The 13,537-nt window shown below is 40.9% G+C and overlaps 1 protein-coding gene across 6 annotated transcripts; it reads left to right on the top strand.

Moving 5' to 3' along the window:
* The first annotated feature begins 2,097 nt into the window (after window positions 1-2,097).
* smad5 (SMAD family member 5) lies at window positions 2,098-12,523 on the top strand. 6 transcript variants are annotated; one of them, XM_035945929.2, is made up of 8 exons: window positions 2,796-2,935; window positions 3,485-3,576; window positions 5,698-6,583; window positions 8,202-8,498; window positions 9,556-9,663; window positions 10,736-10,957; window positions 11,044-11,300; window positions 11,411-12,523. In XM_035945929.2, the coding sequence occupies exons 3-8, from the start codon at window positions 6,181-6,183 to the stop codon at window positions 11,552-11,554; spliced, it is 1,431 nt and encodes a 476-aa protein (XP_035801822.1). In that variant the 5' UTR covers window positions 2,796-2,935; window positions 3,485-3,576; window positions 5,698-6,180; the 3' UTR covers window positions 11,555-12,523. The 6 variants fall into 6 exon arrangements, with proteins under 6 accessions (XP_023120988.1, XP_023120982.1, XP_023120987.1 ...); XM_023265220.3 differs by lacking the exons at window positions 2,796-2,935; window positions 3,485-3,576 and adding an exon at window positions 2,098-2,240; XM_023265214.3 differs by lacking the exons at window positions 2,796-2,935; window positions 3,485-3,576 and adding an exon at window positions 2,247-2,418.
* The last annotated feature ends 1,014 nt before the right edge of the window (window positions 12,524-13,537 follow it).

The raw sequence follows: 13,537 nt of genomic DNA, 5'->3' as shown, positions 1-13,537 counted from the left end.
TTCTGCGAACCAGAAGTGATGCTTTGTATATTTAATTCTTTTGAAGCATGTAAAAGAAGACTTGTGCCGTTAAGACACAATAGCTGACACTAAACAAACAGTGTGACACATAACAATTCAACTATGTCAACACTGAATACTTTTTATTTAAAACATCTCTCTCATCACTGACAGACATTTCACAAATCCAGCCTACCTGAACACTGTGTGTGGATCAAACCGGTTGGACTGACAGCTGATGTGCACTGAGTAAATACCACGATGATGATGGCTTAGCTGCAAATAATACTGAGTGGAGTGCAGTCAAACCTACCAAAGTGCTTATTATCTCATAAAGTGTGTATTTATACTGACTGTAGTAATTCAGGGAAAGGGTGAATGTGATCACTGCAGTTAATCGACTGCACTAACTGGATACAGAAAGTCATTTCCTTCATGAGCAACTATGACCAGCAAAATTGTAGTTTATTTTTACATTTGCAGTAAATGTTCTTTATCACATTACAGCAAGACATTTGGCACTCGTGACACAAGCTTTCTTTTATGATAAGACAGTAAAAAAGGTTCCATATGTGTTTGATCTCTTTGTTGTTTCTTGTTGATAAGCTGTAGAATAGAGTTTGTCACAAAATTACACTAAACTATGCACCTGAATAACGTGTAACTGAATTTAAAGGTGGATTTTCTACTGAGGTATTAAGAAGCCAAATAGTCTTTATATGTGTGCTTCATTTGCTGGTTGGGCAAGTTGGATGTTTCAATTGTCACAGCATATTTATCCAACACAAAAACACGTTGTTGTTTTTTTACATAAATGGTTCAAGTGTTTTGCATTTTGAAGCTTGAGGGCAATTTTCTGACTCAGCTGAAGCTCACTGTTCACTGTGAATATTGAATTAGACTGATGCAAAGTCTTCGCTGCATTGCGGCAACCCTTCGACCAGCATTGGAGCTGTCACAACCTCCTATGTTATCCTATAAAAATATCCCACCTCCACTGGTTGCATTTGAACGCATCGTTACTGTCTGAGGTTTCTTTAATTGGGGAAGTTAGCATTGTAATAAGCATAGACATCAATGAATTCCTGTTTTTCTTGAGGCAGTATTTTGACTTTTATTTACAGTGGCGTGCAACATTTTGGGTTTTGTTCAACTGCAGTGAATCCAGCTTCAAAATAAACTGGCACCTAAAGTATGTTGTGTAAGTTTTTCCCTGCAACACTTCACATCATGGATGTGACACACAGTCTGATGACTTCAGACTGTGTCATCCATGTATTTCTGATGCTCAGTGTTCTGGTGTATTTGTGTCAAAGCTCAGCCTGACATGCAGTAAGCAGTGAACCTACCTCAGTTTGTGAAGGAATCTTTAATCTTATTATATTGACAGAAAAGTCTCCTCTACCTTTTAAAAAACAACATGCATCATATTCTGTACCATGGATATTTCACACACAGGTTTAGAAACCATGGAAAGTTTTAAAAGTTCCAAGACACCAGATATGGTACTCAAGTGCCCTAGAAGTACTCTTGCACAGTACCACAAGGTAGATATTCTTGTATTTAAAGTTAAATAAGAGTACGTAAGTATTAGTATCAAAATATAGTTAAAATATCAAAAAAGCTGGTATGGGTAATTATATAGTTTATCTGCTGGGTAGCATGTGAATCTTCCCTCGGGGATCAGTTTTATTTGAGTGAGAATATTTCATCCTGATTTGTTTATTGACTATATTTTATATTCTTAAGCCATATTTGCAAAGTACCCATGTCATCAAGTTTGTGTAGTGGAATAAAAATTCTACATCATTGTGACGAAGTGTAAATATAAAGTAGCAGAAAGTGGAAATGCTGAAGTAAAAAACAAGTAACTCAAAATTGTGCTGAAGAACAGTACTTGAGGAAATACTTCCCACCACTGCAAGTCATGAAAGGTTTGTAAGTTGTATGAAGAAAATGTCTAATTTCCTGCCATCATATACATGGTCTAGCAAGAAGACTTACAGTCATTTTGCTTTTTCATGTTTTCATGCAGCATGTTCTAAACACTGAGGTGGTCTGATATCCCCTGCAACCGTCCTAAAATCTCCGCCTCTGCCTGTAAATCACAGCCGGTATCAGGCTGCGTGTTGCCCGCTGGTGGCTCGACTCGATCACTGCATTTCATGAGGAATCCAGAGACTGAATGAAGAATCCAGGATTTTTCCTGTCAGAGAGCGGCGGCCCGTCTAGAGAAATGGGTGAGGAATAGCGACTATTTGGTCAGATTAATTAAAGCTAAAGGGCTTAACAACGCGGGGACCGCTAAAGTGTCGAACAAGTGACTACAAAGGACAACAATACACAACAAACCGCAGCGCTCCAGACTCAGTGGAGCCAGCAACTTGTGAGACGTTCCAGAGCCGCAGCACGACCACCGTAAGACTTCACACTTCTAACACCGAGGTGGTTAAAAACAAAGCGACTGAATTTTTTATTTAATTCTGCCACAGGCTCGGCTGGTGATGTGTTATTTGTCGTCAGCTTCGTGATATTCTACTGTAACTGTCAAAAATGCTGAAAAAAGTTTGTTCACACGGAACACTCCGACCAATGCGCAAGAAAATGTCTTTTAGGAAATAATTTAACGTCAGGATTTGGGAAAATATTTAAAACAGCTACTACAGCGAATCTTAAAAAAAGAGTCTTTTAAGGGTTATTTTAAAAAGAAGCATCCGCAGCTGTTAAATCAAAGCGAGCACTAGTTTGTCAGCACGGCGGAGGGATACGCACTCCGCCTTCCCAGTCTACTTGTCTCCAGGATCTGGAGGACATGGCACGGAGAGACGGAGGGAAGAAACGCTGGAAAACTGGAGACGTTTTTAAGAAAGCGGGAGTTACGGCGTAAACCACCGCGAAAAGAAGTACGGCTATGGCTTTTGTGCGTTCCTGAGAGGTATGGGGATAAACGGCAGTCTAACAGTTGAGTTGAAAGGGTGTAATTGAAGTCCAGCGGGCTACATCAGCAGGGTACGCTGGCCACAGAGGCTCGGCACTTCTTCTCGGAGGGCTAACTGCTAGCGTAGCTTAGCTTCAGTTAGCGAGAAGTTCAAAAAAAGTTTGTGGAATGGAGGAAGAGGAGGAAGGTAGCTGAGACTAGCCGTGAAGAGGTACAAAACTGTGCCTCGTGTAATTATGTATTTAGATAACGTAAGCATAACTCGCAAAGTAGATATTTATCCCCGTTATGAGTCGTCTAACTAACTTTACGCTAAACAAGTTCTGTTAAAGTTTGCTAAGCTAGTTAGCAAACTCGAGATGGTTACTTACATTAGCCTGCTACATACCAGAGTTGGCTAACGCCGCTGAAATAATGTTGTTTTATGACTGTATTTTCGCTGGGTTGGAGCAGCGCTAAAAGCTATTTTTACTGCTGTTTGGGGATTTGTGTAACATTAGATGCGTCTTTACGAATCCCTTTTCTCTCTTTCTCTGGGTGGTGTAGGTGGGGGGTGCCTGCTTCTCACCGAATCGTTCTTCCATATTGTCTGTTCCTTGTTCTTCATACTTGTCAAGCATTTCAGAATAGGATACACAGTAAGTGAAGTAGTACTCTTATTTTTTTTTCAGTTTTAAGCGTTGTCTTGTTTAAGCTAGTGTGACGGAATTACCTAGAAGAGACCAAACTGCGATGAACACATACTAATGTGGACTAATCTGTTTATAATTTAAGGATGATTTTTATTGATTAACATCTCTAGCAGAGTGTTTGGCGCATTGGAGAGACCGCCTGAGTTGTACTGATTCCTTTTATAAAATAGAACTCATGGTTTCTTGACAAGTTGTCTTCTTACTACTCAGTTCCTGTCAATATAGACAAAAAATGTCAATGATACATGAAATTAAATGCCTCTCCTATTGGACAATCGTCAAATAAACGCATCAAGGTTTTGATGGTGCAATCTATTAATAAGAAGAGTTCCAGGACTGATTTTTCAACATATAAAATATGTAGGTCATAGTTTTTGTAATAAATTTATGTCACCCACATGCTCAGGAATTCACACCTTTAACAATGGTTACAGATGCAAGCACTGATTGGTAAATCTGTGGTTCTCCTCCCTCCCGCTTTTCAAAATGAGACATTGTAAATGCAGTCAAGACTGATTTGATTTCCTGCCTTTGATGCTGAGAACACAATGAGCTGTCTGAGTGAGCGGTTTGCAATTTGTAAGGATGAACTTTATCTGAAAGATCATCACTGAGATACAAATCCTTTTTATTGTCCTTTCAGGCAGGTTCTAGCTACAGTGTTCATCCTACAATATGCTCCAGCTTGTTTCTGACAAATTGGACTTCTCCTTACATTGCAAATGTGTTACTTGTCATTGCTAATTCAACAATGAGCTGAAGAATCACTGCTGGTCTAGTCAGTCTGATCAGCCTCTGTTGAAGCAACTCCCGCAACATAGCCAGAGAAAGTATCAACATTTGCAGACTGATGATTTTTGTGTATGCCTTCATGTCCTACTTTTGGAGGTTTCCCTTCACTTTCATGTGCATGTAGAACAATGAGCAGTGGGAGTGGGTGCAGTGCTGTTGGACAGCTGTGTGCTGGAAGGGAGGAATCAGCCAGAGATGGGATGACGGAGGAAACAGCTCTTTGTGGTTACATCCTTTTTGTCCAGGCCAGTTTCACAAGCCCCCAAACAGCTGCTGTTGCTGCTACAGCTACGTGTTGACCCACTGCCTGCTGGCCTGCATAGTATGGAATGAAGTGTCATATATCGCAGCATAATTTGTTTTGTGAGAGTTTCAGTACATCAGGAAGGCTCTCTCAAATGCTCACTATCTCTCTAGTAGTTTGTTAGAGCAATCATCAAAGACATCCTGATGCAATACTACATTAACATGGATAATCAAGGTGTTAATATGATTTTTCTGGTGACTTGTGATTGTACAGAAACATGATATATCTAATTTATAGAACCAGACCTGGATTTTTAATGGACCATGTGCTGCTCACGTCTCTGCTGGCATCCTCGCTTTTCATTTGTTGCTTTCTGTTCCTGTGCACGTGCTCAGACAGGATGTCGGTATGCTGTCTAAGTTCCCGCTTAACCATCATTTTATCAATTGGGGTCATAGTTAAAATATGTACCATAAATATCCAAATATATCAAACTGTTGATGTATTGATGAATACATCTTTTACCATCTCTGGTAGCTGGAGGAAAAATAGTTTGTCCCAGTCACAGTTAAACTGACAGTTTTAAAGTGGCATTTGTTTTCTTATTTTGCTTTACTATCACTTTAGATGACCTTTGGTTGACAAACTTGTCACTTTCACGCTTTGTTTAAGCGATTTGGTTGGCTGTAAGAGTGTGTCCCCACATGCTATTCATATGCATAAATGCCTGCAAGTTCTGCATACAACACCTGTCCGATCATTGAGTCATCCGAGTTTCATCAAGACTGAGGCTCTTTTATGGAAATGATGTGTCAGATCAAAAAGGCACAAAGAGCTTTTTGATCATCCTGCTGACTGAGAATAGTGCTTGTCACATGCTGTCCTGATATTTAAAATAATTCTCTTTTTAAAAATATATTCTAGTTGTGATCTTGTTTACAAATGTAATGAAATGCTTGCTTGTTGATCTAGAAATCGGTAGTGCTTGATCTCGACATAATTGGCTGCTTTTTCTTTCTGTTTTGCAGAATTGTGGCAGAGTGAAACACTGACTGGTTGGAGAAGTCATTCTGAAGAGGAGCTGGGAGTTACTGCGAAATGATCAAGTCTTTCTGAGACGGGTATCACACTCTCACCAGTGAGACCTGCTGCAGCATTTCAGTTCAACACAGGTCCTGATCTCAGCTCCTGCAGCCCCCTCCCTCCATCAGTGGTGGTGACCCAACTCCGGACAGCTTGCTGGAGGGCCCTTCCTGAGCAGCAGCAGCTGCGTCCTGCTTGCTGACTCTCGTCCCTCCCCTGCTTCCTGTCCTTGGTCAGACAAGGCTAAAGCCTCCTCTCCCCTCACCCCTTGTACTCAGACACTTATATTCACACTCGCTCACCGACATTTTTAGGCTTCTATTGCTCTTCGGAGATCATCAGCAAGAGTCTTGTAAACCCTTTGGACAGACCCGAAGTGACCGTCCAGAAAAAATTTCCTCCCTTTTTCCGACACTACAGCTTGAAGAATGACCTCCATGTCCAGTCTCTTCTCCTTCACAAGCCCGGCAGTCAAACGTCTGCTCGGCTGGAAGCAGGGAGATGAGGAGGAAAAATGGGCAGAAAAGGCAGTGGATGCCCTCGTAAAAAAGCTGAAGAAAAAGAAAGGTGCCATGGAGGACCTCGAGAAAGCCCTGAGCTGCCCGGGACAGCCCAGCAAGTGTGTTACCATTCCAAGATCACTGGACGGCCGGCTGCAGGTTTCCCACAGGAAAGGTCTTCCTCATGTTATCTACTGCAGGGTATGGCGCTGGCCTGACCTCCAGTCCCACCATGAGCTCAAGCCCCTGGAGGTGTGCGAGTACCCGTTTGGCTCCAAACAGAAGGAGGTCTGCATCAACCCATATCACTACAAGCGAGTGGAGAGCCCTGGTAGGTACTTAATGCTGTCTCCAAGTGAGGTAGTCAGTGAATATTGACTTGACTGTATGTTGCATTCTTACACTAGAAGGTGTGACACATACTCTCTTCTTTTACACAAATTTTATTCAAATTAACACCATGTATGAATTTAAGTAGATGTGTCATTTTAATGGTGTACCTCTTCCCATTCACAGTAGCTTTAAATACACTACCTTTTAAATGTTCTGTGTGGTACAATTGGGACCAAAGCTATAATGCATGTAGCATATGCAACTAGGAAAGCAGCATCAGTGTTTTTATTTAATTTAATTTTAATTTCATTTTTAAAATTATTGTAAATACAATGCAGATCAAACCAATGTGGAACTGTGCACATCCTTTAGAGCTCAGTAAACTGAAGAGCTGGTAAACAAATCCACAAAGGTCAGGAGTCTCTCATCACATGGGCCTGTTCTACCCGCCCCTCCATTTCACAGAAAATCAATATCACTAGCTCTAGAAGTCTTATTAGATTATATGCCTCAGGCACTCCAGATGGGGTGTGGCATCAGAGAGTGGCTTACTAAATGCATAAACCACTCAGACTAAACTCCCAGCGCTTTCTCATCACTACTCCCTCTCTAAATCTTTCTGTCACTCCCACATCCCATCACATACACTCATGGATGACCCTGAGGGGGTCAGCCTTTCTGACACCGGGTTCGTTTGGGATTGCCAACTCTGTATTGACCGTTTCAAGGATGCGGCTCACATGTCGGTCAGAGGGACTGCATGTCATCATTTAAAGAAAATCTGGCTGCGTAGTTTTGAGGGCTAGCCTTGGAACTCAGTAGATGAAAAGGCTGGGGAATCACTACAATCTTTTTGACAAATATAAAAATAAATCTGAATAGCTTTTGTGGCTGCATCTTTACCAAGGTCTGAAATATCTTTTCAGGAGTGCATGACTTAAGTGTTGTGAAATGGTATTTATTTATTATTACACTGTTTCAAGGTATATGTTGGCATTCTATTAATTCATTCACAATTGGTTGATAGAGTTGCATTATTTTTTGGTTTAAAAAAATCATGTCAGGAACACCATCATATAAAAAGGCTACAGTAATGTGTAATTAATTAACCTAAAATATATGATGGTATGGCCCTATGATGAGTTAAGTGTTTATGTGTATTAGAGCTGAAATATTCAGTCATTGACAGCTAGTTGTTTAGAATTGAAACAATAATGTCTGCCATTCTGTTTTCAGATAGGTTTTGAGCATGTTCATTATATTCATACGTTGTATAGGTGACATTATTGATTAAGGGAATTCAGTGGGAAGTTTCAGTCTTGTAGTTCTACATCTAATGTGTACACAGCCACTTTTCCAAGAGCATACCCATCAAGAGCTTCTTGTTCCAACATTTCCTGCATTTCCTTGTTAATGGAAAGGATACATTATTAAGGAGGAAACTCATTTAAGCAAAAGAAAGTTGTACTTGTTGTCAGATGTGGTGGAAATGGGCTCTTTAAATACAGTGATCCGTTAGTTTTTAGCATCAGAAAATACGTTTCTTTCCTTTTTATGTGTGTTTCATTCATTTTGCAATTAATTTTCCACCCTCCCTGCTTTGTTCCTCCATCCAGTGCTCCCTCCAGTCCTGGTACCGAGGCACAGCGAGTTCAACCCTCAGCACAGCTTGCTGGTGCAATTCCGCAACCTCACCCACAACGAGCCACACATGCCCCTGAACGCCACCTTTCCTGAGTCCTTCCAGCAGCCACACAGCGGGGGCGGCAGCAGCAGCACTGGAGGTGGCGGGGGCGGCGGCGGCTCTTTCCCCATTTCTCCCAACTCTCCATATCCTCCTTCTCCAGCCAGCAGTGGTACTTATCCAAACTCTCCTGCCAGCTCGGGTCCCTCCAGTCCATTCCAGCTCCCAGGTAAAATTATCCAGATGCACCTCACCCAGGGCAAGATACCAAGCTGGGAGGTGTTGCTGTCATGTAGCTGACAAAAAAAGCTTTTAATAAACACAGATCTTTGATAATTTCTGCTATTAGTGTTGTGTAATGTAAGGAAAAAGACACCATCCTCGTGAGTCTAGTTTCGTGTTTGTGTCACTACCAGCACTCCCAGTCGAGAGACATGGTTAATTGTTTACAAAAGTATCATAGTTTTAAGCCCATGCACAATAAATTTTGTCATCAGTACACAATGAAAATTAGTTTCAAGCTTCTTAACAGTACTCTAACCAAGCCAAGTTATTATATTCATCAAGCTACACCCCTAAATGAGAACAAAGAAAATGTCAGCTAAGCAGTGTCCACCAGAGCCGGGGCTGCTGGCTGCTGTCAAACACTAACTCAGTCAGCCAAGCAGCTTTTCTGCCTCATTGTTACTGACCGGGCACAAAAACAGATACGTTAAACATGGCGAATTATCACGTAACTGAGGGTTTCCTATTGTAGCTGTCGTTGTATATTGTAGAAATACTTATGATTGGTTAGTCAGTGTCTGGATATTACTGTTGCTCTGTATGTGTGTGGCTGAATAGTGCTTTACTCTGCTCCAGTCCAGATCTGCTGACACATCCGGTGGCTGCTGGCAGTCAGGCAGACAAGGTTTTTAATGGCAATTTAGGATTTAGGGATTTGAGCTTATTTGCCCTGCAACATTTAGTCATTGTCTGCACTTTCAAGAATCACAATCACTGAAATTTCGTCCTTGCAGGAGGAAGTTATGTGCATTGTTTTTTCCTGTATGCCTCAACAAGGGCTCCAAAGGCTCATGTTGCATCTCTGTCGGGAATGGGTTAGCATGTGGCTTAGCAAGAGAGGGATATGTGTAATCTGACACCATTTCCGGGGTACAGATCCTGTGATGATTGTTGGAGTCGAGGGAGTCGTGTGTGTATGTATGTGTATGTATGTGTGTTAGACCATTTGCCAGCAGCAGCAACTGGTCCCATCCTCGCTAACTGCCCTCTTAATGTCTCAGCTGACACCCCACCCCCGGCCTACATGCCCCCTGATGAGCAGCTGGGCCAGGAGAGCCAGTCCATGGAAACAAGCAGCAGCCTGGTGCCACAGAATGTGGCCAGAGGAGGTGAGGAGAGCTCACAGTTAGACCAACAGCAGCACTACACTAAAAAAAAGTACCCATTGGTGATAGAATAAAATTGTAAAAAGTTTGAATGCTTCACAATTAATTGTCTGCATTAGCACCACATTGCTGGCTGGGCCGGAATTGTTGTTTGAATGCCCTATTTGTTACTCTTGTGCTGCAGTCCTCTGCAACAGCAAAATAAATTAGATAAACATGTTTTGCAGTAATTTGGTCTATATGTTGAGGTGAACATTTAGTTATTTCCTCGTTTAAAAGCTTTTTAAACCCTTTATGAAATCTATTCTCCTAATCCATGACCTTTAATGTGGAATATTTGACATATCTAATCCAATATATATTGCATTTTTAGTCTGCATTTTTTTACTGCAATATACAGGTGCATAGTACATTCAAATTAAATACACACTAAAACCATGGTTGCAAAACCATTTAAATGTGTTTGACAGCTGAGTTCTGCATTGAAAATAGTACAACCTGGCAGCATCATTCCTTTCTTTGAATGGAGTTTTATAATATTTTGTACTTTCGTAGTATCTGCAGAATATCAAAAACTGTGGTGCACCGTGCAGTTCCCATGATCGAACTGAATAACAACAGGATTAGAATGGGGGGAAAATATATATATTTCAAATCAGATTCAATCTATTGAATTATCCACAGGAACATGATTTTCTGAGTGCTAAAAACTAAAAAGATGACAAGATAGACTTCCGTAATGTAAACTATTAGGGCTTCTGTCTGGGCAGCAGGGTAGCCTGCTCCCTGATAACTTGTTTATGTAGATGACATAAATTGATATACTTACTTATAAATATACTTTATTTACTTTATTGAACAGTTCAGTGAGAACTGGTACCAGTTAATGCCCTAATGAATCCGGTGTTTTCTATTTGTTCTGCTTTCTGTGTCACGCTGTCTGAATTGATTCTGTCTGCATCCATTCTGTTGTGTAAGATCTGCCCCAGTCTATGTCTTGGTGTCATAAGAGTTTTGTGTGTGAAGATGTTATTAGTTAAAGCTCAACTGTCTTAATCCTACCTGCTGTTTCCAGATGTGCAGCCGGTGGAGTACGAGGAGCCAAGCCACTGGTGCTCTATTGTCTACTATGAGCTGAACAATCGTGTAGGAGAGGCTTACCATGCCTCGTCAACCAGTGTGCTTGTGGACGGCTTCACTGACCCTTCAAACAACAAAAACCGCTTCTGCCTCGGGCTGCTGTCCAACGTCAACCGCAACTCCACAATTGAGAACACACGTCGACATATTGGCAAAGGTACGACTGATGGTCACAAACAGCGTGAGAATGACACGGTGCAGTTTGTTCTTGCAAGCAACTGATTTTAATATTCTGTTTACCAGGAGTGCACCTGTACTACGTTGGAGGGGAGGTGTATGCAGAGTGCCTCAGTGACACCAGCATTTTTGTCCAGAGTCGTAACTGTAATTACCACCATGGCTTCCACCCCACGACTGTTTGCAAGATCCCCAGTGGATGTAGCCTCAAGATTTTCAACAACCAGGAGTTTGCTCAGCTTCTGGCCCAGTCAGTTAACCACGGCTTCGAGGCCGTCTATGAGCTTACTAAGATGTGTACCATTAGGATGAGCTTCGTCAAGGTGAGCTGAACAGATACAGCAGAGGGTGACATGGATTTTTGTTTCTTTCAAGCATGTATTTTAATAATTGCATCATTTGTAATTGTGCATTTTGTTCCACCTCTTCTCAGGGTTGGGGAGCTGAGTATCACCGTCAGGATGTCACCAGCACCCCCTGCTGGATCGAGGTGCACCTGCACGGGCCCCTGCAATGGCTGGACAAGGTGCTGACACAGATGGGTTCACCGCTCAACCCGATCTCCTCTGTGTCCTAATAATGGACTTACGGGAGCTTGGAGACCCTTTTTACTTTAAGTTTGTTTTTTTTTTTTTTTTTTTTTTTTTTTACACTCCCGTTTCTCCCCCTCAATGATTTATAATTTAAAGCGGTCTTTACGGCTGAACTGTTTACACTTTTTGGGAAGGGATGTCGAGCTCTGGCTGGAAATTCAACAGCAGCCACAGCCAGAATCCAGCTGTTGAAACAGCGTCAACACCTGGAGTAAGAGAGCGATGAGGAACGCCCAAGTAGCAGTAACAACATGGACACACTACTGCTTGACAATGCTACTATACCTGCAAGAGTCGAGGGCTCCATTGTCAAGCTTGAATCTGTCAAATGTTAATTTTTTTTGCATCAAGTTTTATTGTTTTTGACAAATGATTTTATTTCTCTATATGTGTAGTTTTTAATGAAGCAGAACTTGTTTCACTACTGCCTTATGTCCGACAGACAATTGGAATTTTACGGAACACTTTTCTTACATTGTTGTCTCAATGTCAGATATTTACAATTAAGATATAGACACAATTATGTTTACCATTAGACTCAGATATAACAAATGCTTTCTTTTTATAGTCTTTACTGCTAGAAATGAACACTGAGCTACTGCCTTTTAAGAAAGTTATGTATGCCAACCTGATAGTTTTTGATATGGGAGATCAATCACTGAACAAGGTTAACATGCCATAAGCTAACAACATTGTAAATGTCACATCTATTGCAATAGAAGTAGTCATTTATGATATAATCAGACAACGGACACCATCATTATTGATTCTTGTTTGTACTCTCAAGTTCAAGTAAGAGTGACAGTTTTTTCCATACTCACTGTATTAACAATATTGTGCACTCATGGATTTTTGTGGAGGCATATTAAATTTTGGCGTGGGTACCAAGGCATTATGTTGATAGGTAATTGACTTCATTAGCTCAATGAAATAAACAGGTTATTTGATAACAATGATTGCGGATTTTTCTGTGCCTCAGGCCGACTTCAAATTTTGGCAAAACAAGCAGAAAGACGGTGAACAGATGGACGTATTGTAACAATAATAACGAGTTTATACGGATGTAAACACAGTGGTATATTCTGTTTATGAAAACCTGATGATGGACACATCAACACTCAGTTTCCTCCATGGAACACCTCCACCTGTTTGAATAGCTGGTAACAGATGTGATGCTACATTTAGAAAGTGTGTTTCCATGGAAACCCCCCCCACACACAGCAAACTAAGACAACAATAGTGAATTGTAGTTAATGTTGAGTACTTAAAGCCCGCAGCTTATTTATGTTTGCCGTGCAGGTTTTAGTGTGTCCACAAATCTACTGTAGTGGACATTAATGGCATTGGAATAAATATTTAATCAAATACATTTGTTGGTTGCAACTGAAACGCATGACAGGCAAAACAGTCAGATGACAGCTTGTTAGCACTGCTTCAGGTCAGGAAACAGCTGCTCAAAAGAATTCAGTAAAGAGAGAGTGTTAAGTGTATTAGATTAAGACTGCATGGAACCATAATTTAGCATTTTCTGGTACAGATACGGTAGCTGTAATACTGCCAATAAATGATACAATACAGTAGTAAAAAACAGACAAAACATTATAAAGAAAGGCAAGCAGGAAATAAAGTATAATAAATAAAATTACAGTTTGCTTTTAAAATTAACACTGCTTCACTCAGATCTACTGGAAGGTTTTCCCAGAGTTCATATCAACATAAAGATACACCACAATGGATTTTTATCCTGACTTTCGGTTTAATTAAGAAGCTGAAGACCTGCAGGATAAATGTCTAAGACCGAGAACATTTGGAGTTTTATCCACTGATGATGGATGTTAATCAGTTTTAAAGTAGACAAGTAGGTAGTTCAGAGACTTTTAATTTGGTGTGATGTGTGGTTTCCTATTGACCTAAGTCAACACACTTGCAGCTGAGTTTTGAAGCAGTTGTCGTTGAGATATTTTAAT

Source organism: Amphiprion ocellaris, chromosome 13, assembly GCF_022539595.1.
Source record: "Amphiprion ocellaris isolate individual 3 ecotype Okinawa chromosome 13, ASM2253959v1, whole genome shotgun sequence".
Classification (NCBI taxonomy): Eukaryota; Metazoa; Chordata; class Actinopteri; family Pomacentridae; genus Amphiprion; species Amphiprion ocellaris.
The sequence above is the reverse complement of the archived record's forward strand: the minus strand, read 5'-3'. Positions and strand labels throughout refer to the sequence as shown.

Coding starts and splice junctions, on each gene's coding strand:
- smad5 (XM_023265220.3), top strand. CDS start 6,181: ATGACCTCCATGTCCAGTCTCTTCTCCTTCACAAGCCCGGCAGTCAAA. Junction 6,584..8,201: donor CAAGCGAGTGGAGAGCCCTG/GTAGGTACTTAA, acceptor TCCTCCATCCAG/TGCTCCCTCCAGTCCTGGTA. Junction 11,301..11,410: donor TTAGGATGAGCTTCGTCAAG/GTGAGCTGAACA, acceptor ACCTCTTCTCAG/GGTTGGGGAGCTGAGTATCA.